Below are 25416 nucleotides of genomic sequence, written 5' to 3'. Positions count from 1 at the left end.
TCCACCTCCGCTACTCAACGTGAGCTGCCACACGCAGGCCTGTAATACATCAACTGGCGATACTGCCCTGTGCCTGTTCAGCAATGGAGGGGGGGGGGGTTGTCAGAAGGTTTGAATGCCTGAGCTGTAAGATGTTATTAATAGAGACTGTGTACTGGTACTTGGAGCTGCCTCTGTTTAAACCACTAGTTAGAAGCAGCCGAGGAGCTCCCACCCCAGCAAGGCTTTCCACTAACCCGTGTGACTAGGGTCACAGTGCCAAGCAGGAATGCTCCTACATGCTGTCCCACACAGGGATGGGACACCGGCCTGAGCCCACAATCCTGCTACCATGGGCAGTCAGTAGGTGAAGTCTAGGCAGTTTCCCACAGGAAAAAAGCACAAGGCAACTTATTGGAGATAGCAGAGCCACTGACAGCAACTTCTTGTTCCATGGTCAGATACCAGCTGAAAATTGAGGGTAAAGACATCCTGTTCATGTAGGCAATGAGGTTGGTATGAGGAGTCCAGATGCCACATGGGTGCCATCTACAGCACCTTGCACTCAAAGCAACGCTGCCACCCAGTGAGAGCACTGTACTCTGTCCAGCTGGTGCCTCTTACCAGCCTACAGGGAGAGGGAGGGTGGTGCTGCTCCTTGAAAACATAGCATTTGTCACTTGCTTGATACCAATGTGCACTGCAGACTGCCCACTGTGGCAGATGTCTCCTGGGGTGGGTTGGACGGATGTGATAGCGTAAAAGCTTCATACTGTAGTAACCTTCCCACCAACGGAAAGACCTGCCCCTCATCCAAGTGTGGTCTGCAGGACACTGCGCAGCAGCTGGTATACCTCTGTGACAGCCCGTCCCGGGAAGGGGAGGGAAGACAGGTCATGTGCAGGTATGTGTGGACGGGCCTATCAATGCAGGTCTCAGAGTCACGAATCACGGGGCCAAAACGTCTCAGGGTTTGTTTCCCCCACATCCCTGTTGGCCCTTCACAAACTTTTCTTCTTCTCAGTTATGCAGATCCCCCAGGGAAACCCCAATCCTCAACTCTTTAGATAGCAACCCAGAATAATAAAACATTGACAAGGGAACAAAGCAAAAATAGAGCAATGACCAGCAAAACCAACTAATGCATGGAGCAAAATGCAGCAAAGAGTAATTAAAACTTGGGGGAAAAAATTACCTTTAACAGAAACCACCATCTCCCTTTAAGAGGCCTAATTGAGCAGGCCAGGTCTGAGACTCCCACCTTTGTTTAAAAACTGCACAGTTGTTCTTTCTCCTTGGAGCTGCGCCAAGCTTCCATTTTAGTACCATGAGCAAAATGGTTCGTACCTCCCAAATTCCCGCACTCCCCCTCCCCCCACCCCTTCCCCCTCCAATTTTAGTCACCTGGTCTTGCTGGGGTAAAAGTTTAACAGATACCAGCATCCTTCTGGTATCTCATCCAACTAGCCCTTCAGTAGGATATTCAACCATGAAGGGCATTAGAGATGAGCCCAATCTTGTTTTCACCCAATATCCACACAAACACACACACACACACAAACAAACACACGTTCGCACACACGCACAAGTGGATGCACTGCAGCAACTCGCCAAGGCTGCTTCGACATCACCTCCCAAACCCGCGACCTCTACCACTAGAAGGACAAGGGCAGCAGGCACATGGGAACACCACCACCTGCACGTTCCCCTCCAAGTCACACCATCCCGACTTGGAAATATATCGCCGTTCCTTCATCGTCACTGGGTCAAAATCCTGGAACTCCCTTCCTAACAGCACTGTGCGAGAACCTTCACCACACGGACTGCAGCGGTTCAAGAAAGCGGCTCACCACCACCTTCTCAAGGGCAATTAGGGATGGGCAATAAATGCCGGCCTCACCAGCGACGCCCACATCCCATGAACAAATAAAAAAAAACAATTGAACAGTGTCATAGCAACGAGCAAGATGATCAACTCTTGATCAACACCAACTTTCACTTGAAACCATTAGATTCAGAGGTCACTAAAATAATCGCTATCAGAACCCTGCAGTTTAACTGAAGAAACCATCCATCGGCCATCAGAGCGTCATATTCAGTTTGTTCGCTCACTGCCCAGACCGCGGTCCTTTCTCCCCGCCCAGACCGCGGTCCTTTCTCCCCGCCCAGACCGCGGTCCTTTCTCCCCGCCCAGACCGCGTTCGTTTCTCCCCGCCCAGACCGCGGTCGTTTCTCCCCGCCCAGACCGCGGTCGTTTCTCCCCGCCCAGACCGCGGTCCTTTCTCCCCGCCCAGACCGCGGTCGTTTCTCCCCGCCCAGACCGCGGTCCTTTCTCCCCGCCCAGACCGCGGTCCTTTCTCCCCGCCCAGACCGCGGTCCTTTCTCCCCGCCCAGACCGCGGTCCTTTCTCCCCGCCCAGACCGCGGTCCTTTCTCCCCGCCCAGACCGCGGTCCTTTCTCCCCGCCCAGACCGCGGTCCTTTCTCCCCGCCCAGACCGCGGTCCTTTCTCCCCGCCCAGACCGCGGTCCTTTCTCCCCGCCCAGACCGCGGTCGTTTCTCCCCGTCCAGACCGCGGTCCTTTCTCCCCGCCCAGACCGCGGTCCTTTCTCCCCGCCCAGACCGCGGTCCTTTCTCCCCGCCCAGACCGCGGTCCTTTCTCCCCGCCCAGACCGCGGTCCTTTCTCCCCGCCCAGACCGCGGTCCTTTCTCCCCGCCCAGACCGCGGTCCTTTCTCCCCGCCCAGACCGCGGTCGTTTCTCCCCGTCCAGACCGCGGTCCTTTCTCCCCGTCCAGACCGCGGTCCTTTCTCCCCGCCCAGACCGCGGTCCTTTCTCCCCGCCCAGACCGCGGTCCTTTCTCCCCGCCCAGACCGCGGTCCTTTCTCCCCGCCCAGACCGCGGTCCTTTCTCCCCGCCCAGACCGCGGTCCTTTCTCCCCGCCCAGACCGCGGTCCTTTCTCCCCGTCCAGACCGCGGTCGTTTCTCCCTGCAGGGTCGGGTTTGTATCCGAACGCAACTCAGTTCGTTCCCAGTCTATGCTGATGAGATTGGCAGGAAGTTTAGGCATAAATTGACAATCGGCAAAATGGCCATACGAATGGGCGTAACTTGCCGATCACGACCCCCCCCACTCTCCCCCCCCCGCAGGAGATTCCACCCCGTGTGCGTGTACCGTCGGTCGATACGCGGGTGGGCCTGCCGGAGTTTGTCAGCCTGACCTGCCGGTTCCAGGCAGGGGGCCCTCCGATTCCTTCACCTTATTGCAATGGTCATACCTCATTTCAGGGAAACGGCACCACCCTCCTCACACTGGGCAAAGTGCAGGGCACCGACGGGCAATACCACAATACCAGCAGGGAGACAAATTTTAAACAGAGGGCCCTTTCCCCCGCAGTGTGGGATACTCCTGCCTCCTTACAGCGCTCCCTTGCGGGAGAAGATGAGAAGGAATGACAATGAATCCCAGCCCTGTCAGAGGCCCACAGCTGGGCCTAAACCTCGTTGAAGCTCCAGGGACACTTGGAATAGAATGCCTGTCGATGGTCATGGCTGAATGGGGGGGGGGGGGGGGGCATGGGGGCGGGTCTGTAAGTGGCCCCCGGGATAATTTACAAGGACCACTGCGTTAAAGTAATCCCCCCCTCGGCCCAGAATCAAAGACTAGCTGCAACAAACGATCTTGGATTCCCAACCTCTCTTGCAGCATCTGTGGAGAGAGACAAGTAAGGTTAACGTTGCAGGTCGATGACCTTTCATCAGAACTGGCGATGGGTCGACCACCCGACACGCCAACCCCTACCTTCCTGTCGCCACAGATGTCGCCGCTGAGCGTTTCCGGCATTTTCCGTTGTTTTTATCTTTCAGATCTCCAGCATTCTGCTTCCCTCTCTTTGCCCAGTTCTTGCGAACTGACCCCCAAAATTGCCCAACGCGTATAAGGGCTCTCATCTCATTGGCTGCCCGTTGCTATGGCCGTCGCCAGGTAAAGTGTGCACCACAGTCTCCTCTCGCATAGTACCTTTCTTTGTCTTTTTACAATATTGCACACAAAAGTAAGAGTCACTGCCTGTATATAAAACCCATTTTGTACATGCACCGTATAAAAAGTACACTTCCCCCATCCCCCTGCCCTCCCCCCCCACCCAGGAAGTGCTGGCTTGTTTCAGCGTGACGCTGCCCTGACACAATCAGTGCTCAGTGTGGCTGAAGTCGTAGCAGAAGTTGTAGTTACTGGGCGCGTTGGGGATCGGCGGGGCAGCATCCGGGATGGGGATGTTCTCCAGGTCCAGAAGCCGCAGCTTAATCTCCATGGACAGCAGAATCTCCAGCTCACTCTTGGTCTGCTCACTGTTCAGCTCCTTGCCCAGCAGGACGTTCAGGCCATCTGTCCAGAGACAGAACTGGGGCAGAGAGAGAAATAAAACACTCGTCGTTGAAAAATACACGGCCAAAAAGGAGAGATCAGGTGGACATTTCAGAACCGAATGGGGCTTAATCAGTTAACTAATTAACTAACTGGTTTGTGAGGACTTCATAGAATCTTGCAGCGCAGAAGGAGGCCATTCGGCCCATTGTGCCCGTGCCGGCTCTTTGAAAGAGCTATCCAATTAGTCCCACTCATCCGTTCTTTCCCCATAGCCCTGCAAATTTTTCCCTTCAAGTATTTATCCAATTTCCTTTTGAAAGTTATTTAATCTGCTTCCACCACCCTTTCAGGCAGTGCGTTCCAGATCATTGCAACTCGCTGCGTAAAAAAATTCTCCTCATCTCCCTCCTGGTACTTTTGCCAATTATCTTAAATCTGTGTCCTCTGGTTACCGACCCTCCTGCCACTGGAAACAGTGTCTCCATATTCACTCTATAAAAACCCTTCATAATTTTGAAAGCTCTATTAAATCTCCCCACAACCTTCTCTGCTCCGAGGAGAACAACCCCAGCTTCTCCAATCTCTCCACATAACTGAAGTCCCTCATCCCTGGTACCATTCTATGTCATTCTCTTCTGCACCCTCTCTAAGGCCTTGACATCCTTCCTAAAGTGTGGTGCCCAGAATTGAACACAATCCAGCTGAGGCCTAACCAGTGTTTTAGAAAGGTTTAACATAACTCCCTTGCTCTTGTACTCTTTGCCTCAATTAATAAAGCCCAGGATTCCATATGCTTTTTTAACAGCCTTCTCAACTTGTCCTGCCACCTTCAACGATTTGTGTATGTGCACCCCCCAGGTCTCTTTGTTCTTGCACCCTCTTTAATATTGTACCATTTAGTTTATATTGCCTCTCCTCATTCTTCCTACCTAAATGAATCACATCACATTTCACCAGTCTGTTTACTACATTTTCCTGAGCATTTCCTGGAGTATGTGTTTAGTCTTTTGTAACTGACAATAACCTGGTAGCACTTGCGCTTTCGAGCATCGGCTTCGCAATCACAGATTGTGGCCCAGGTTGCAGCAGCTAGTCACTGGTCGCCCCCCTCCCCACACCACAGATGAGCTTTAACTAGGGTTGCCAACCCTCCAGGATTGTCCTGGATTCTCCAAGAATTAAAGATTTTTTTTTTCTTTTTATGGGATGTGGGCGTCGCTGGCGAGGCCGGCATTTATTGCCCATCCCTAATTGCCCCTTGAGAAGGTGGTGGTGAGCCGCCTTCTTGAACCGCTGCAGTCCGTGTGGTGACGGTTCTCCCACAGTGCTGTTAGGAAGGGAGTTCCAGGATTTTGACCCAGCGACGATGAAGGAACGGCGATATATTTCCAAGTCGGGATGGTGTGTAACTTGGAGGGGAACGTGCAGGTGGTGTTGTTCCCATGTGCCTGCTGCTCTTGTCCTTCTAGGTGATAGAGGTTGAGGGTTTGGGAGGTGCTGTTGAAGAAGCCTTGGCAAGTTGCTGCAGTGCATCCTGTGGATGGTACACACTGCAGCTACGGTGCGCCGGTGGTGAAGGGAGTGAATGTTCAGGGTGGTGGATGGGGTGCCAATCAAGCGGGCTGCTTTATCTTGGATGGTGTCGAGCTTCTTGAGTGTTGTTGGAGCTGCACTCATCCAGGCAAGTGGAGAGTATTCCATCACACTCCTGACTTGTGCCTTGTAGATGGTGGAAAGGCTTTGGGGAGTCAGGAGGTGAATCACTCGCCACAGAATACCCAGCCCCTGACCTGCTCTTGTAGTCACAGTATTTATATGACTGGTCCAGTTAAGTTTCTGGTCAATGGTGACCTCCAGGATGTTGATGGTAATGCCATTGAATGTCAAGGGGAGGTGGTTAGACTCTCTCTTGTTGGAGATGGTCATTGCCTGGCACTTGTCTGGCGCGAATGTTACTTGCCATTTATCAGCCCAAGCCTGGATGTTGTCCAGGTCTTGCTGCATGTGGGCACGGACTGCTTCATTAATCTCCTGGACACTGCTGTGACCAACTCTGGGAGAAAATTCATATGGGGCATTATAAACAATTGGGTGTATTTTTCATTTTCTTTGCACACTTTCATTTATTAGTTATAAAAATATGGAGATGGAGACGAGAGGCTGTTTGACCGGGTGGAACAGTTGACTACCAGAGGTCATGTGATGAAACCTCCAGAAATATGTCCAGTCAGAGTTGGCAACCCTACCTTTGACTTCCATTGACACTCACGTGGTATTTGGTCGGTGCTATGAAGTTCAGTGAGTAGTCCTCTGCGTCGTACAGGACGGAGAAGGCCAGATCCAGCACCTCCTAGGAACAGAAGGGGGTTCAGGTTAGTCTCAAAGCCAAAAGGGGAAAGAGCGAGAAAAAGGGGTAAAGCAAAATAGGAACAGAAGATAGTGGAACGTCATAGCAGCTCCGTCAGCATAGGGAGAGACAGGTTAATGTTTTCAGTGAAGACTCTTGGTCAAATCTGGAAAGGGGAGGTAGACCAGCTCCAAGGTAGAGGGGAAGGGTGTACAGTTTAAAGGTCACAGAATACTATGTACAGTTCTGGTCGCCACAGTTCAAAAAGGATATTGCAAGGATACAGAAGAGAACAACCAGATTAATTGAGAGGGGTGGCGGGATTGGATTGGATTGGATATGATTATATAAATTGGGCATGTTCTCACTGGGAAAGAGAAGGTTGTGAGGTGATATGATTGCTGTTTTTAGGATTCTAAAGGGACTGGATCATGTAGACCATGACAAGCCATTTCACCTTGTCCAGAATAGTCAGACCAGAGGACACGGCCTGAGCTTGAAGGGGAGTAAATTCAAAACTAATCTGCGGAAACAATATTTCAGTGAGTGAGTGGTAAATCTATGGAATAGGCTCCCTGGGGAGATGGTGGAAGCAGTTAGTATTGATTCATTCAAATACCAATTAGATAGATTCCTTTCATAAAATAACGGGCCGGATTTTGCTGTGAAAATAACGGTGAGCACTCACCGTTACTTACGTGCAAATCAGACAGTAGCTTCCGGCGAAGCGGAAATCCAGAAGTTTCTGTTCGAGATACCCTGTTCCTCCAAAAGCTGTTTGGAACTGCACCTCACTGTCTGGCTCCCCGTTCCAATGTATTGGACGGCTTGAAGCTCCTGTACTGACATCACAGGTACAGACTAAACTCGCCAAAAAAAGTTAGGATTTGTCTATTCCAGTCCAAGTACCATTTTAATGGCGTGGTAAGCCTCAATTAGTGCCAAACAACCTCTCTGGCACTGAAAATTAACTATTACAAGTGTGGAGTCTCATTCCTTCAGGTATTAATTATTGTTGGTCATTTAAAAAAAGTTAATAAAAATGTTTTTTCTTACTATTTCTTTCTGCCTCTTTATACAATCTTTCTTCATTTTGCTTTTTGTATTTGATTTGACGTTGAATTCACTATTCTAACTTACACTTCCTACTTAGACAACCCCCAACTAGATTAATTAGTGGCTCCTGGCTGGAGAGTCTAGAAGTAGGGGGCATAGTCTCAGGATAAGGGGTCGGCCATTTAGGACCGAGATGAGGAGGAATTTCTTCACTCGGAGGGTTGTGAATCTTTGGAATTCTCTACCCCAGAGGGCTGCGGATACTCAGTCATATATTCAAGACTGAGATCAATGGATATTTGGACTCTAAGGGAATCAAGGGATATGGGGATAGGGCGGGAAAGAGGAGTTGAGCTGGAAGATCAGGCATGATCTCATTGAATGACAGAGCAGGTTCGAGGGGCCGTATGGCCTACTCCTGCTCCAATTTCTTATGTTCTTACACTGTCAAGCTCTCTCAGAATCTTATACGTTTCAATGAGATCACCTCTCATTCTTCTAAACTCCAGAAAATAGGCCCATTCTACTCATTCTCTCCTCATTGGACAACCTTCTCATCCCAGGAATTAATCTCGTGAACCTTTGTTGCACCGCTGCTAAGGCAAGTATATCCTTCCTCAGGTAAGGAGACCAAAACTGTACACAGTACTCCAGGTGTGGTCTCACCAAAGCCCTGTACAATTGCAGCAAGACTTCCTTACTCTTGTACTCAACCCCCTTGCAATAAAGGCCAACATACCATTTGCCATCCTAATTGCTTGCTGTATCTGCCTGTTAACTTTGTGTTTCGTGTACAAGAACACCCAAATCCCTCTGAAAACCAACATTTAAAAAATATCCTGTTTTTCTATTCTTCCTACCAAAGTGAATAACCTCACATTTCCCCACATTATACTCTATCTGCCACCTTCTTGCCCACTCACTTAACCTGTCTATATCCCTTTGCAGACCCTGTGTCCTCCTCACAGCTTATTTTCCCCCTATTGTCAGCAAATTTGGATATATTACACTCAATCCCTTCATCTAAGTCATTGATATAGATTGTAAATAGCTGAGGCCCAAGCACTGATCCTTGCGGCACCCCACTAGTTACAACCTGACAACCTGAAAATGACCCGTTTATTCCTACTCTCTGTTTTCTGTCCATTAACCAATCCTCTATCCATGCTACTATATTACCCCTAATCCCATGAGCCCTTATCTTGTGTGATATGGTGCCTTTCATGTGGCACCTTATCGAATGCCTTTTGAAAATCCAAAATATACTACATCCATTGGTTCCCCTTTATCTAACCTGCTGTTACATCCTCAAAAAACTCTAACAGATTTGTCAAACATAATTTCCCTTTCATAAGACCATGTTGACTCTGCCTAATTATATTTTCTAAGTGCCCTGTTACCAGGTCCGTAATAATGGATTCCAGCATTTCCCTGACAACTGATATCAAGCCAAGTGGCCTCTAATTCCATGTTTTCTCTCTCCCTTCTTTCTTAAATAGCAGTGTTACATTTGCTACCTTCCAATCCGCTGGGACCGTTCTAGAATCTAGGGAGTTTTGGAAGATCACAACCAATGCATCCACTATCTCTGCAGCCTGCACGTTCCCCTCCAAGTCACACACCATCCCGACTTGGAAATATATTGCCGTTCCTTCATCGTCGCTGGATCAAAATCCTGGAACTCCCTTCCTAACAGCACTGTGGGAGAACCTTCACCACACGAACTGCAGCGGTTCAAGAAGGCGGCTCACCACCACCTTCTCAAGGGCAATTAGGGAGAGGCAATAAATGCCAGCCTCGCCAGCGACACCCACATCCCATGAACGAATTAAAAAAAAGTCCAGGGGATTTGTCGGTTTTTAGTCCCATTAATTTCTCCAGTACTTTTTCTTTACTAATATTAATTATTTTAAGTTCCTCACTCTCATTAGTCCCTGGATTCCCCACTATTTCTGATTTTTTTTTTGTGTCTTCTATTGTCAAGGCAGATACAAAATATTTGTTTAACGCATCTGTCATTTCCTTACTCCCCATTATAATTTCTCCTGTCTCAGCCTCTAATGGACCCACGTTTACTTTCACTACTCTTACTTTTTACATACCGATAGAAGCTCTTACAATCTGTTTTTATATTTCTTGCTAGTTTACTCTCATATTCTATTTTCTCCCACTTTATCAATTTTTTGGTCGTCCTTTGCTGGTTTCTAAAACTCTCCCAATCCTCAGGCTTACTACTCTTCTTGCAACATTATAAGCCTCTTCTTTTAATCTAATACTATCCTTAACTTCTTTAGTTAACCACGGATGGATCACTTTTCCCGTGGAATTTTTATTTCTTAATGGAATGTATATTCGTTGAGAATTTTCAAATATTTCTTTAAATGTTCGCAGTTGCTTATCTACCGTCACATCTTTTAATTTAATTTCCCAATCTACTTTAGCCAACTCGCTCCTTATATCTACATAATTGGCTTTGTTTAAGTTTAAGACTTTAGTCTTAAGTAGACTTAAGTACATCACTCTCGAACTCAATGTGAAATTCTATCATATTATGATCACTCTTCCCCAGAGGATCCCTTACTATGAGATTACTAATTAACCCTGTCTCAATATACAAGACAAAATCTAAAATAGCCTGCTCCCTGTTTGGTTCCACGACATATTGTTCTAGGAAACTGTCTCGAATGCATTCCATGAACTTGTCCTCCACACTATTTTTGCCAATTTGATTTGCCCAGCCTATAAGAAGATTAAAGTCACCCACGATTATTGCATCACCTTTGTTATAAGCTCCTCTTATTTCTTGATTAATATTCTGTCCAACAGTATAGCTACTGTTTGGGGGCCTATAACCTACTACCACCAGTGTTTTCTGCCCCTTGTTATTTCTTATCTCCACCCAGACTGATTCTACATCCTGATTTTCTGAGCCAAGATCCATTCTCACTACTGTCTTGATCTCATCCTTTGTTATCAGGGCATCCCCCACACCCCCTCTTTCCATGTTGTCTTTCTTTTCAAAAAGAGGCTGTTTCCTCTGGTTGCAGAGTCTAGAACTAGGAGTCACAGTCTTGAGATAAGGGGTCGGCCATTTAGGACCAAAATGAGGAAAAATTTCTTCACTCAGAGGGTTGTGAATCTTTGGAATTCTCTACTCCAGAGGGCTGTGGATGCTCAGTCATTGAGTATATTCAAAACTAAAATTGTTAGATTTTTGGACTCTCGGGGAATCAAGGGATATGGGGATTGGGCAGGAAAGTGGAGTTGAGGTCGAAGATCAGCCATGATCTTATTGAATGGCGGAGCAGGCTCGAGGGGCCGTATGGCCTACTCCTGCTCCTATTTCTTAAGTTCTTATGTTTCTGGTTCAGTCCTTGTGCTGCTTATTAACGATTCTTCAATCTGTTTGGTAAAGGAGATACACAGTTGCTTGCCCTGTTCACACAGGCCTCAGATGCCCTGTAGAGGGTGTCACCCCATTTGGCTGTCCAGTTAACAGTAACTTGCTGTGCAAAAGCCCGGAGAAAATCTGACACCGTTCGTTCGCCACTCCGGTCCAATACTTTGGGATACGGTATGTGAGTAATTTGAGACATGACGTGAGGTAAGTGGACCATGATTGGGAGGAACAGGAGACTTTAGACCGATGGTTCCCAAAGCTCTCCATCACTGGGGTTTTCCTCACCTCATGTCTGGATCTGTTGTAGACTCATTGATAGAGATTGATTGCTGTGATTAGTCAATAACTCCATTATCATTATGTCATGTGATTACCAGGATGGTAGAAGGAGAAAGGCAGCCTTGGTCTTTTTACATCCAGCAGTTCCCATACTAAACATCTGGCCACAGTGTAAACAGGTCACGGTGAATAGAGTCACAAACGAGGCGGGGAAGGAACTGACGAACAGGAGGGAAGAGGCAGACGAAAATCAATCGACAAAGGAACTGCGGATCTGAGGTGGCGAGAGGGGTGAAAGGAAAGACAGGAGATGCTGCAGGTAGGTACATAGCAAGTCCCTCATCTGGAAGGTGAGTCAGCTCGTGTGGCTCTCTTGCTCACTCTAGTGGCCAGCTCAGGATCTGCAGCAACAGAGGCCTGCGACTGACGGCCAGGGATGAATTGATAAGGACCTTCGTTGAGGGTTTGTCCACTTTCGGATCAGACCATCCAGTTTCTGACTGAGTTTCTAGAAATTCCTCAACTTTACAGTGGATGTGAGAAATCAGTGTGTGCTTTTTTAAAAATCTAAGTCCAGTTTCTCAGCCCTGTGGTGTGGAGCAGTCAGTTATTAATTAGGGAGCTCGACCGACTTTCATCAGCAGCACTGCAAACATTGGGACTCCAGCCGAGGCCCCAGTCCCTGCCCTGCCCCTCTCTGCTGGCAACCCATTGACAAAGGCCCATGGAATAAAATGTATATCCCATCAGTAGGTTGCTCTTGTAAGTCATGAGGGACAACTGTAGGGAGTGCAGGGTGTGGGATAGAAATGGTTGCCTATGGATCTTCAATTTGGATTCTCTTTATATCATGTCAGGTGAGTGGGAAAGATCCCACAGGACTATTCAAAGAGGAACAGGGAGAGAGTTCTCCCAGGTATCCTGGCAACATTTATCCCTCAACCAACTTCACTAAAACAGATTAACTGGTGATTTCTTGCCTCTGAGTCAGAAGGTCGTGTGTTCAGGTCCCACTCCAGAGGCTTGAGCACATAATCCAGGCTGACACCCCAGTGCCATACTGAGGGAGTGCTACACTGTCAGAGATGCCACCTTTCAGATGAGACGATAAACCGAGGGCCTGCCCTCTCAGGTGGACGTAAAAGATCCCATGGCACTATTTTGAAGAAGAGCAGGGGAGTTCTCCCCGGTGTCCTGGCCAATATTTCTCCCTCAACCAACATTATTGAAACAGGTTATCTGGTCATTATCACATTACTGTTTGTGGGATCTTGCTGTGCGCAAATTGGCTGCCGCGTTTCCTGCATTACAACAGTGACTACACTTCATTGGCTGTAAAGTGCTTTGGGACGTCCTGAGGTCGTGAAAGGTGCTGTTTAAATGCAGGCTCGTTATTTTCTTTCACAATACATCAACCAGGGTTCATAATAAGAAATAAAACCTGCAGATCTTTTATGATACGAAGCAGAGACAGCTTCATGTCTGACTCTCTTTCAGAAGTTGACTGACCGGCTGTGTATTTCCAGCATATTCTGCTTTTAAGCTTCCAGGCTGCAGGGACACTAGTTATTAATGTACAGGAACAGGTGGGTTTGAGTGCATTACAAGGCTGAACCCTGAGGGAGAGGGAGGGGTGGAGCCACCTGGGCTCATTAATCACTGGAGCACAGCTCGAGCAGTTTGCGGGGTGTCGTCTGAAGCCAGAGACTGCGAGGCAGCTCCTAACTCACTCTGACATGACCGCTCTCTATTCACTGAATGACCCGACCGTTATATTAACCTATAGACTGACAGCAGGCCCCAGGACACTCCTGGGGAGCGATTTTACTTTGAGCCTGCCTGTCCCGGCAGCGAAGTGACTGAAGCCATTTGGAGGCCCGGGGCTGTGTGCGCCAAACGGGCGCCCGGAAGCCGCCCTGATTCATGCGGCCCAGAGGTGGCCGGTCCGTCGCCATGGCAATTCTAGGTTTGGTGGTGGGGGGAGCCTTGGGAAGGCCCAGATTATTTTTGTGGGGCCCAGAGAAGAACTCCTGCTCCTCTTGGCCCCACATAAATAATTTAACACTTACCTTTTTGAGGTGGTCGGTGAGCGGTCACACTCCATCAGGCCTTTCTGTTGCTAGTGTCCCCCCGTCCCTGTACTCACCCGGTTCTGTTTCAGCGTGCTCTTCTCCTTCATGTGGGGACAATCCTTCCCAGTCACCACAGCCTTAATATCAGCCACTGGAACTGCAAAAAGAGGCACAACAGAAGGGATGAATCAGCTTGTGACACCACTCAGCATTGACCCATTCAGTTGACGTGCCTAAAGTCCAGGACCTCAGACACCTTCACCTATCCCAGTGAGTTCACATTATATCCGCGTGTGGCTGAGATACAGGCCTCTGGCTCAAACCCGGCCAGAAAACAGTGCAGATGCTCAACATCATTTAAAAGGGAAACCACCTTCACTAAAATAACACCTGAAAAATGTTTAACATAACTTCACTGCTTTTCAATTTGATCCCTCTAGAAATGAACCCCGAGTTTGCTTTTTGATTTACTTCTTTAAAAAAAATAGCCTTATTAACCAGCGTCACTACTTTCAGTGATTTGTGTATCTGTACCCCCAGATCCCTCTGCTCCTCTACCCCATTTAGACTATTATCCAAGCAGTGTGTGGCCCCCTTATTTTTCCTACCAAAATGTAATACCTCACACTTATTGAAATTCTTTTTCCAATTACACGCCCATTCTGCAGGTTTATTAATGTCTTCCTGTATTTTGTCGCAGTCCTCTGTATTAACCATACCCCCCAACTTGGTGGCATCCGCAAATTTTGAAATTGTACTTCCGATTCCAGAGTCCAAATTGTTTATGTAAATGGTGATGAACAGTGGTCCCAGCACTGATCCTTGCAGAACATCACTTCCCACCTTTTGTCAGAGCAGCCACCTTTAACCCCTACTCTCTGTTTTCTGTTCTGTAGCCAGCTTGCGATCCATTCTGCTACTTGTCCCCTGACTCCACATGCTCTGACCTTAGACATGAGTCTACAATGCAGTCAGTACCTTATCGAAGGCCTTTTGAAAATCCTAATATATTATATCTGCTGCATCTATCTGTGATGTCACTGCCGTACCTTCTATCCGAGATATCACACTGATGGGAACGATGCTGGTCATCTTTGCTCCCCCACAATATAAAGTAAGAACCTGGCAAATCATTTTCCCCGTGCACCTGTAAGGTGAGGCCCTCGGCCCTCACGTACCTGATTCACACCATTTATGAAACGCAGCACAGGCCCAATCCTGGATCTCGATTTGTCTATATTCCTGGGCTCACAGAGACCTGTTTGTGCCAAACACTGGGATAGTACGATCAGGACATAGGACCAGGCATGGTCGGAGCCATCTCTGGGTTCCTAACCCCCGCTGGCCTGTCCGTGGAGGAAGGTACCAGTTGGTGCTGTAACCAGCTGCTCGAGCGGTCACTCAGGCCACCCACCAGTGCCCTGATCACGCTCCTGTTGTTGAGATGACCTTGCTTTCACTGTAATACCAGCTTCTCACTCCCTCTGTGGGTGGGCCGGAGAGGCAGGCTGACCGCCAGGCAGGTTAGGGTGTATCCTATCAGGGAACAGCACTGAGAACAGACCAAGCAAACCCAGCCAGCGGTATCTCAAAATCCGTGAAGTGGGCCGGGGACAGTGTCACCAGCGGTACCACGGCGAGAGACAGTCACGCGGGATGGGGACACCGTCACCACGGCGAGGGACAGCCACGCGGGACGGGGACGCCGTCACCACGGCGAGAGACAGCCACGCGGGACGGGGACGCCGTCACCACGGCGAGAGACAGCCACGCGGGACGGGGACGCCGTCACCACGGCGAGAGACAGCCACGCGGGACGGGGACGCCGTCACCACGGTGAGAGACAGTCACGCGGGACGGGGACGCCGTCACCACGGCGAGGGACAGTCACGCGGGACGGGGACGCCGTCACCACGGCGAGAGACAGCCACGCGGGACGGGGACACCGTCACCACGGCGAGAGACAGTCACGCGGGACGGGGACAGTGTCACCACGGCGAGGGACAGTCACGCGGGACGGGGACGCCGTCACCACGGCGAGGGACAGCCACGCGGGACGGGGACAGTGTCACCACGGCGAGGGACAGTCACGCGGGACGGGGACAGTGTCACCAGCGGTTCCAACATGCGCAGATGTCATGTGATCAAACCTCCAGGAATACTTCCAACCAGAGTTGGCAACCCCACATCAGTGACTACACTTCAAAGTAATTAATTTTATGTTAAGTGCTTTGGAACGTTGCCGAGTGATGTGATAAGACACTATGTAAATGTACGAGCTTTGCATGGATCTTTTTATGTCCCTATTGCATGGTGTTGGTTGGTCTGTTCTAATCATTAAGATAACGTAGCGGATATAAGATCAGGTCAAAGTGCCTCAAAGCAGGTCACCCATTGAATTACTTTAGAGAGCAGTGACTGCCATCTTCCAATGTTTAGATCGTCACATTCATTGAATTACATCCAATTTACAGCTCAGAAACAGGCCATTCGGCCCAACTGGTCCATGCCAGTGTTAATGCTCCACACGAGTCTCCTCCCTCCCTACTTCATCCCACCCTATCAGCATATCCTTCTATTCCTCTCTCCCTCATGTCTTTATCGAGCTTCCCCTTAAATGGATCTATACTAGTCGCCTCAACTACTCCCTGTGGGAGCAAGTTCCACATTCTAACCATTCATCTCAACTCAAAAAAAAACTTGTTCACAATTAATTTCAGTGGAGAATGAAAGGCTGTGAAGTTGCTTGTGGAATGTTCCGGGAGCAGTACGCACTCTTCTCCTGCAGACACTCGATGGCCGGGTTATCACCTCCTTCCTCCACATCTCCGTAGTGAAGCACCTTGTGATTGGGTGACAGTCGACAGTACCACAGCTTGTCTGTCGGATTAAACACAGTAAAAGGTTAACCCTTCGTGCCTCTGCAGCACGCCTCACTCCAACCCTGTGAGCCACTGATCACTGTGGAGAAAGGGTTATCATCCCGACTGAGACCCAGGTTAGCTGGCATTGACCCCTGACCTGACTTCACACCGGTTGCCATTAACTGCTCAGCCTGCATTGTAAAATCAGTTCCATCATCAGCACATTCAGTCACCAACCCCAGGCAGTCTGGGGCTTTTAAATACAGTTTTTGTTATGTTGTCTTGATGGCTCAGACTCAGTCCCTGTCTCCAAGTCATACAGGTCAGAAGGGACCCAGGTACAGGCTAACACGTGCTGTGTTCGCTGAGCTCATGCTTGGTCACAGTGTCCAGGGGCAGGGGTGGAGCTGGATCTCATTGATGGCTATCAGTGGGGAGGGGACTGGAGGGGGAGGGGAGCTGGGGAAAGAGGGGAGGGGGACGAGATAGGGGGAGGAAAGTAGAGTGATTGGGGAAGAGGAGAGTGGGTAGTGGAGGAGGAGGGAGATGGAGAGTAGAGAGGGGGAAAGAGAACGTCTGTCCAGTTTTAAGGCACGGTTCCCTGATTCCCGAAGCTGTAGCCAGATTTCTGAGCAGAGCCAGGATCCTGGTGGGATTCCCGGGCAACAAGATGAACACAGTTGGATTCCCTGGAAACAGCTAGACAGTGATCAGATTCCCGAGCAAAGACTAGAGCGAATGGAAGGGATTCCCAGGCAGTGTTTGGACAGGGTCCAGGTGCCTGAGCAGCAGGGATTAGTGTGAATTGGAACAGGAATCTATCAACAACATCGGAAGCCGAGACAAACACAACAGAAAGTGCTGGAAAGACACAGCAGGTCTGTCAGATTCTGGCATTCAGGGAGAAATACCCAAGAAGAGTATTAAGTTAGAAAGCATGCCTTACTTTATTTAAACTCTCTCTCTCTGGGTTTTGCACGGAGTATGTTAAACGGGGACTGCTATTCGATTCTCAGTCCCGTCCTCTAACCGTCCTGAAATAAAACCAGAAAGTGCTGACAATACCCAGCAGCATCTTACAGTGCAGGAGGAGGCCAGTCGGCCCATCGTGCCTGTGCCGGCTCTTTGAATGAGCTATCCAATTAATCTCTCTGCTCTATCCCCATAGCCCTGTAAATGATTCCCCTTCAAGTATTTATCCAATTCCCTTTTGAAAGTCACTACTGAATCAGCTTTCAGGCAGTGCGTTCCAGATCAGAACAACTCTCTGCGTAAAAAAATGTTTGTAATCTTACAACACCAGGTTATAGTCCAACAGTTTTATTTGAAAATCAAAAGCTTTCGGAGGCTTTCTGCTTCGTCTGACCTGACGAAGAAAGCCTCCGAAAGCTTTTGATTTTCAAATAAAACTGTTGGACTATAACCTGGTGTTGTAAGATTCCTTACGTTTGTCCACCCCAGTCCATCACCGGCATCTCCACATCATAAAAAAATGTTTCCTCGTGTCGCCTCTGCTCCTTTTGCCAATTATCTTAAATCTGTGTCCTCTGGTTATCGACCCTTCCGCCAAAGAAAGGACAGACTGACATTGAGGACTGAGACCCCCTCCTCGGAGCAGACGTGGTTCTGAGGGAGGGTCTTGGTTACTCCTGCCCTCTTCTCCGATGCCGACAGACCTGCTGTGTAATTCCAGCATTTCCCCGTTTAATTTCCCCCCCCCCTTTCGCGACTGATCATCGACGTGCGCTGACATCGCGATCCCCGTGAAAATGCTGCTCGCCGTGTCACGGTTACTAAAATGGCACCAGCCCCGCACCAGCCCTCCCTTGCACCGTGTGGATCAATCCGTGTCATGTGATCAGTGCATGTTTCCTGGGCTTCAGTGAACATTCCCGGACGGCGAGTCACTGGGATGGGCCGGGCTGCAGCAAGCAATCGCTGAACCCGACAATGTGAGGGAGCTGGACTGAGGTCAAACAGAGGTACAACCAGCATTGAGGGGCCCTGGATGAGAGGGGCGCTGGGATTAATGCACAGTTGTTACTGAAGCATCACTTCCACAGCCTCAGAAATTCAGTTCCTCAATTGTGTCTTCAGTAAAAAAATACCGTCAGTTGGCAGCACTCTCACCTCTGAGTCAGAAGGTTGTGGGTTCAAGTCCCACCCCAGACACTTGAGCACAAAATCCGGGCGGACACTCCAGTGCGGTACTGAGGGAGTGCTGCACTGCTGGAGGTGCCGTCTTTCGGATGAGACGTTAAACCAAGGCTCTATCTGCCTTCTAAGGTGGACATAAAAGATCCCATGGCACTATTTTGAAGAGGAGCGGGGGAGTTCTCCCGGTGTCCCGGCCAATATTTACCCCTCAACCATCATCATTAGAAACAGGTTATCTGACCATTATCACGTTGCTGTTTGTGGGATCTTGCTGTGTGCAAATTGGCTGCCGCATTTCCTACATTACAATAGTGACTACACTTTAAAACTACTTCATTGGCTATAAAGCGCTTTGGAACGTCCTGAGGTCGTGAAAGGTGCTATATAAATGCAAACCTTTCTTTTCTTTCTTTTAAAAATCGACAGGAAGTGAATGGAGCAAATGAATAGGACATCGATGTCAATCGGGGGGGGGGGCGCCGCCCGACGTCAATCGGGGGGGAGGGGGGGGGGGCGCCGTCCGACGTCAATCGGGGGGGGGGGGGGGGGGCGCCGCCCGACGTCAATCGGGGGGGGGGGGGGGGCGCCGTCCGACGTCAATCGGGGGGGGGGGCACCGCCCGACGTCAATCGGGGGGGGGGGGGGGCGCCGTCCGACGTCAATCGGGGGGGGGGGGGGGGGGGGGCGCCGCCCGACGTCAATCGGGGGGAGGGGGGGGGGGGGCGCCGTCCGACGTCAATCGGGGGGAGGGGGGGGCGCCGTCCGACGTCAATCGGGGGGAGGGGGGGGGCGCCGCCCGACGTCAATCGGGGGGGGGGCGCCGCCCGACGTCAAATCGGGGGGAGGGGGGGGGGCGCCGCCCGACGTCAATCGGGGGGGAGGGGGGGCGCCGTCGCCCGACGTCAATCGGGGGGGAAGGGGGGGGCGCCGTCCGACGTCAATCGGGGGGGGGGGGGGGGGGGCCGCCCGACGTCAATCGGGGGGGGGGGGGGGGGGGGGGGCCGCCCGACGTCAATCGGGGGGGGGGGGGGGGGGGCGCCGCCCGACGTCAATCGGGGGGGGGGGGGGGGGGGCCGCCCGACGTCAATCGGGGGGCTCCCTCTCTCAGATATCCTCTTATTCTGAATAAAATACAAATGATTAAAACTAGCTTCTTTCATCTTTTTGATTATATCCTGATATAAAAGCTCTCACTATGTCACCCGACACATTGGGATAAATTTTCATTTCCACCCCCCCGGTCAGTAATCTGACGGACTGAATCGGTTCCCCATTATAGAAACTGCCTGATCTTCATTCTGTTGATACGAGCATCAGGGGCAGTGTTGAAGAGGAGGATGAGGACACTGCAGTACATGTAAAGTCAATACTGCCAGTATGGATAACTCCTTATTTTCCACAAACTGCCTTGAAATTCCAGCCTTTCCCGTCTCTCCTCCTGAAGGCACGGACTCTTGTTTGGGTACTGTTCCACTGGTACCTCACTCATTCTTGGTGAGTGAGTGCAGACAGTGAGGGATCTTTCGCTGGGCCCAGTCCTGTCCCCCAGACAATGTGCCAAGTGCAGGGCCCCTTATCAGAACTGATTTTCCCCTCCCCTCCCCAGCCAGCCCCGAGGCATTGAGGCCAGTGTCGAATCATCCGAGCTTGCTGATTTTCAACCAATTGGCAGCAGACGAAAGGTCCTCAGGGCCAACACCTCGAACCGATAGAGGCGGCTGTGGGGTGGGGGTTTGTAGAGGGTGATTTACAGGGGTCTGTTTACAGGGGCTGTGGGTGGGGTTTGTAGAGGGTGATTTACAGGGGTCTGTTTACAGGGGCTGTGGGTGAGGTTTGTAGAGGGTGATTTACAGGGGTCTGTTTACAGGGGCTGTGGATGAGGTTTGTAGAGGGTGATTTACAGGGGTCTGTTTACAGGGGCTGTGGGTGAGGTTTGTAGAGGGTGATTTACAGGGGTCTGTTTACAGGGGCTGTGGGTGAGGTTTGTACAGGGGTGATTTACAGGGGTCTGTTTACAGGGGCTGTGGGTGGGGTTTGTAGAGGGTGATTTACAGGGGTCTGTTTACAGGGGCTGTGGGTGGGGTTTGTAGAGGGTGATTTACAGGGGTCTGTTTACAGGGGCTGTGGGCGAGGTTTGTAGAGGGTGATTTACAGGGGTCTGTTTACAGGGGCTGTGGGCGAGGTTTGTAGAGGGTGATTTACAGGGGTCTGTTTACAGGGGCTGTGGGCGAGGTTTGTAGAGGGTGATTTACAGGGGCCTGTTTACAGGGGCTGTGGGCGAGGTTTGTAGAGGGTGATTTACAGGGGTCTGTTTACAGGGGCTGTGGGTGGGGTTTGTAGAGGGTGATTTACAGGGGTCTGTTTACAGGGGCTGTGGGTGGGGGTTTGTAGAGGGTGATTTACAGGGGTCTGTTTACAGGGGCTGTGGGTGGGGTTTGTAGAGGGTGATTTACAGGGGTCTGTTTACAGGGGCTGTGGGTGGGGTTTGTAGAGGGTGATTTACAGGGGTCTGTTTACAGGGGCTGTGGGTGAGGTTTGTAGAGGGTGATTTACAGGGGTCTGTTTACAGGGGCTGTGGATGAGGTTTGTAGAGGGTGATTTACAGGGGTCTGTTTACAGGGGCTGTGGGTGAGGTTTGTAGAGGGTGATTTACAGGGGTCTGTTTACAGGGGGCTGTGGGTGAGGTTTGTACAGGGTGATTTACAGGGGTCTGTTTACAGGGGCTGTGGGTGGGGTTTGTAGAGGGTGATTTACAGGGGTCTGTTTACAGGGGCTGTGGGTGGGGGTTTGTAGAGGGTGATTTACAGGGTCTGTTTACAGGGGCTGTGGGCGAGGTTTGTAGAGGGTGATTTACAGGGGTCTGTTTACAGGGGCTGTGGGCGAGGTTTGTAGAGGGTGATTTACAGGGGTCTGTTTACAGGGGCTGTGGGCGAGGTTTGTAGAGGGTGATTTACAGGGGCCTGTTTACAGGGGCTGTGGGCGAGGTTTGTAGAGGGTGATTTACAGGGGTCTGTTTACAGGGGCTGTGGGTGGGGTTTGTAGAGGGGTGATTTACAGGGGTCTGTTTACAGGGGCTGTGGGTGGGGTTTGTAGAGGGTGATTTACAGGGGTCTGTTTACAGGGGCTGTGGGTGGGGTTTGTAGAGGGTGATTTACAGGGGTCTGTTTACAGGGGCTGTGGGTGGGGTTTGTAGAGGGTGATTTACAGGGGTCTGTTTACAGGGGCTGTGGGCGAGGTTTGTAGAGGGTGATTTACAGGGGTCTGTTTACAGGGGCTGTGGGCGAGGGTTTGTAGAGGGTGATTTACAGGGGTCTGTTTACAGGGGCTGTGGGTGGGGTTTGTAGAGGGTGATTTACAGGGGTCTGTTTACAGGGGCTGTGGGCGAGGTTTGTAGAGGGTGATTTACAGGGGTCTGTTTACAGGGGCTGTGGGTGAGGTTTGTAGAGGGTGATTTACAGGGGTCTGTTTACAGGGGGCTGTGGGTGAGGGTTTGTAGAGGGTGATTTACAGGGGTCTGTTTACAGGGGCTGTGGGTGGGGTTTGTAGAGGGTGATTTACAGGGGTCTGTTTACAGGGGCTGTGGGCGAGGTTTGTAGAGGGTGATTTACAGGGGTCTGTTTACAGGGGCTGTGGGTGAGGTTTGTGGAGGGTGATTTACAGGGGTCTGTTTACAGGGGCTGTGGGCGGGGTTTGTAGAGGGTGATTTACAGGGGTCTGTTTACAGGGGCTGTGGGCGAGGTTTGTAGAGGGTGATTTACAGGGGGCCTGTTTACAGGGGCTGTGGGTGGGGTTTGTAGAGGGTGATTTACAGGGGTCTGTTTACAGGGGCTGTGGGTGGGGTTTGTAGAGGGTGATTTACAGGGGTCTGTTTACAGGGGCTGTGGGCGAGGTTTGTAGAGGGTGATTTACAGGGGTCTGTTTACAGGGGCTGTGGGCGAGGTTTGTAGAGGGTGATTTACAGGGGTCTGTTTACAGGGGCTGTGGGTGGGGTTTGTAGAGGGTGATTTACAGGGGTCTGTTTACAGGGGCTGTGGGCGAGGTTTGTAGAGGGTGATTTACAGGGGTCTGTTTACAGGGGCTGTGGGTGAGGTTTGTAGAGGGTGATTTACAGGGGTCTGTTTACAGGGGCTGTGGGTTGGGGTTTGTAGAGGGTGATTTACAGGGGTCTGTTTACAGGGGCTGTGGGCGAGGTTTGTAGAGGGTGATTTACAGGGGTCTGTTTACAGGGGCTGTGGGTGAGGTTTGTGGAGGGTGATTTACAGGGGTCTGTTTACAGGGGCTGTGGGTGGGGTTTGTAGAGGGTGATTTACAGGGGTCTGTTTACAGGGGCTGTGGGCGAGGTTTGTAGAGGGTGATTTACAGGGGCCTGTTTACAGGGGCTGTGGGTGGGGTTTGTAGAGGGTGATTTACAGGGGTCTGTTTACAGGGGCTGTGGGTGGGGTTTGTAGAGGGTGATTTTACAGGGGTCTGTTTACAGGGGCTGTGGGTGGGGTTTGTAGAGGGTGATTTACAGGGGTCTGTTTACAGGGGCTGTGGGTGGGGTTTGTAGAGGGTGATTTACAGGGGTCTGTTTACAGGGGCTGTGGGCGAGGTTTGTAGAGGGTGATTTACAGGGGTCTGTTTACAGGGGCTGTGGGTGGGGTTTGTAGAGGGTGATTTACAGGGGTCTGTTTACAGGGGCTGTGGGTGGGGTTTGTAGAGGGTGATTTACAGGGGTCTGTTTACAGGGGCTGTGGGTGGGGTTTGTAGAGGGTGATTTCCAGGGGTCTGTTTCCAGGGGCTGTGGGCGAGGTTTGTAGAGGGTGATTTACAGGGGTCTGTTTACAGGGGCTGTGGGTGGGGTTTGTAGAGGGTGATTTACAGGGGTCTGTTTACAGGGGCTGTGGGCGAGGTTTGTAGAGGGGTGATTTACAGGGGTCTGTTTACAGGGGCTGTGGGTGGGGTTTGTAGTGGTGATTTACAGGGGTCTGTTTACAGGGGCTGTGGGTGAGGTTTGTAGAGGGTGATTTACAGGGGTCTGTTTACAGGGGCTGTGGGCGAGGTTTGTAGAGGGTGATTACAGGGGTCTGTTTACAGGGGCTGTGGGTGGGGTTTGTGGAGGGTGATTTACAGGGGTCTGTTTACAGGGGCTGTGGGTGAGGTTTGTGGAGGGTGATTTACAGGGTCTGTTTACAGGGGCTGTGGGTGGGGTTTGTAGAGGGTGATTTACAGGGGCCTGTTTACAGGGGCTGTGGGTGGGGTTTGTAGAGGGTGATTTACAGGGGCCTGTTTACAGGGGCTGTGGGTGGGGGTTTGTAGAGGGTGATTTACAGGGGCCTGTTTACAGGGGCTGTGGGTGAGGTTTTGTGGAGGGTGATTTACAGGGGTCTGTTTACAGGGGCTGTGGGTGGGGTTTGTAGAGGGTGATTTACAGGGGTCTGTTTACAGGGGCTGTGGGCGAGGTTTGTAGAGGGTGATTTACAGGGGCCTGTTTACAGGGGCTGTGGGTGGGGTTTGTAGAGGGTGATTTACAGGGGTCCTGTTTACAGGGGCTGTGGGTGGGGTTTGGAGAGGGTGATTTACAGGGGTCTGTTCACAGGGGCTGTGGGCGAGGTTTGTAGAGGGTGATTTACAGGGGTCTGTTTACAGGGGCTGTGGGTGGGGTTTGTGGAGGGTGATTTACAGGGGCCTGTTTATTGATTTACAGGGGCCTGTTTACAGGGGCTGTGGGTGAGGTTTGTAGAGGGTGATTTACAGGGGTCTGTTTACAGGGGCTGTGGGTGAGGTTTGTAGAGGGTGATTTACAGGGGTCTGTTTACAGGGGCTGTGGGTGGGGTTTGTAGAGGGTGATTTACAGGGGTCTGTTTACAGGGGCTGTGGGTGGGGTTTGTGGAGGGTGATTTACAGGGGTCTGTTTACAGGGGCTGTGGGTGGGGTTTGTGGAGGGTGATTTACAGGGGCCTGTTTACAGGGGCTGTGGGTGAGGTTTGTAGAGGGTGATTTACAGGGGTCTGTTTACAGGGGCTGTGGGTGAGGTTTGTGGAGGGTGATTTACAGGGGTCTGTTTACAGGGGCTGTGGGTGGGGTTTGTGGAGGGTGATTTACAGGGGCCTGTTTACAGGGGCTGTGGGTGGGGTTTGTGGAGGGTGATTTACAGGGGTCTGTTTACAGGGGCTGTGGGTGGGGTTTGTGGAGGGTGATTTACAGGGGCCTGTTTACAGGGGCTGTGGGCGAGGTTTGTAGAGGGTGATTTACAGGGGTCTGTTTACAGGGGCTGTGGGTGGGGTTTGTAGAGGGTGATTTACAGGGGTCTGTTTACAGGGGCTGTGGGTGGGGTTTGTAGAGGGTGATTTACAGGGGCCTGTTTACAGGGGCTGTGGGTGGGGTTTGTAGAGGGTGATTTACAGGGGTCTGTTTACAGGGGCTGTGGGTGAGGTTTGTAGAGGGTGATTTACAGGGGTCTGTTTACAGGGGCTGTGGGTGAGGTTTGTAGAGGGTGATTTACAGGGGTCTGTTTACAGGGGCTGTGGGTGGGGTTTGTAGAGGGTGATTTACAGGGGTCTGTTTACAGGGGCTGTGGGCGAGGTTTGTAGAGGGTGATTTACAGGGGTCTGTTTACAGGGGCTGTGGGTGAGGTTTGTGGAGGGTGATTTACAGGGGTCTGTTTACAGGGGCTGTGGGCGGGGTTTGTAGAGGGTGATTTACAGGGGTCTGTTTACAGGGGCTGTGGGCGAGGTTTGTAGAGGGTGATTTACAGGGGCCTGTTTACAGGGGCTGTGGGTGGGGTTTGTAGAGGGTGATTTACAGGGGTCTGTTTACAGGGGCTGTGGGTGGGGTTTGTAGAGGGTGATTTACAGGGGTCTGTTTACAGGGGCTGTGGGCGAGGTTTGTAGAGGGTGATTTACAGGGGTCTGTTT

At 50.9% G+C, this 25416-nt stretch overlaps 1 protein-coding gene across 1 annotated transcript in view; it reads right to left on the bottom strand.

Moving 5' to 3' along the window:
* Nucleotides 1-3115: 3115 nt before the first annotated feature.
* The window catches only part of LOC137333252 (engulfment and cell motility protein 3-like), a 50564-nt gene continuing 28263 nt past the window's right edge, over nt 3116-25416 (bottom strand). Inside the window, 4 exon segments of the mRNA XM_067997414.1 lie at nt 3116-4379; nt 6615-6695; nt 13574-13656; nt 16275-16379. Coding sequence (XP_067853515.1) covers nt 4167-4379; nt 6615-6695; nt 13574-13656; nt 16275-16379 — 482 coding nt within the window. The 3' untranslated portion in view covers nt 3116-4166.

This window comes from Heptranchias perlo, chromosome 16 (genome assembly GCF_035084215.1).
Source record: "Heptranchias perlo isolate sHepPer1 chromosome 16, sHepPer1.hap1, whole genome shotgun sequence".
In the NCBI taxonomy this organism is placed as follows: domain Eukaryota; kingdom Metazoa; phylum Chordata; class Chondrichthyes; order Hexanchiformes; family Hexanchidae; genus Heptranchias; species Heptranchias perlo.
Note: the sequence above shows the minus strand (reverse complement) of the source record. Positions and strands in the feature narration are given on the sequence as shown.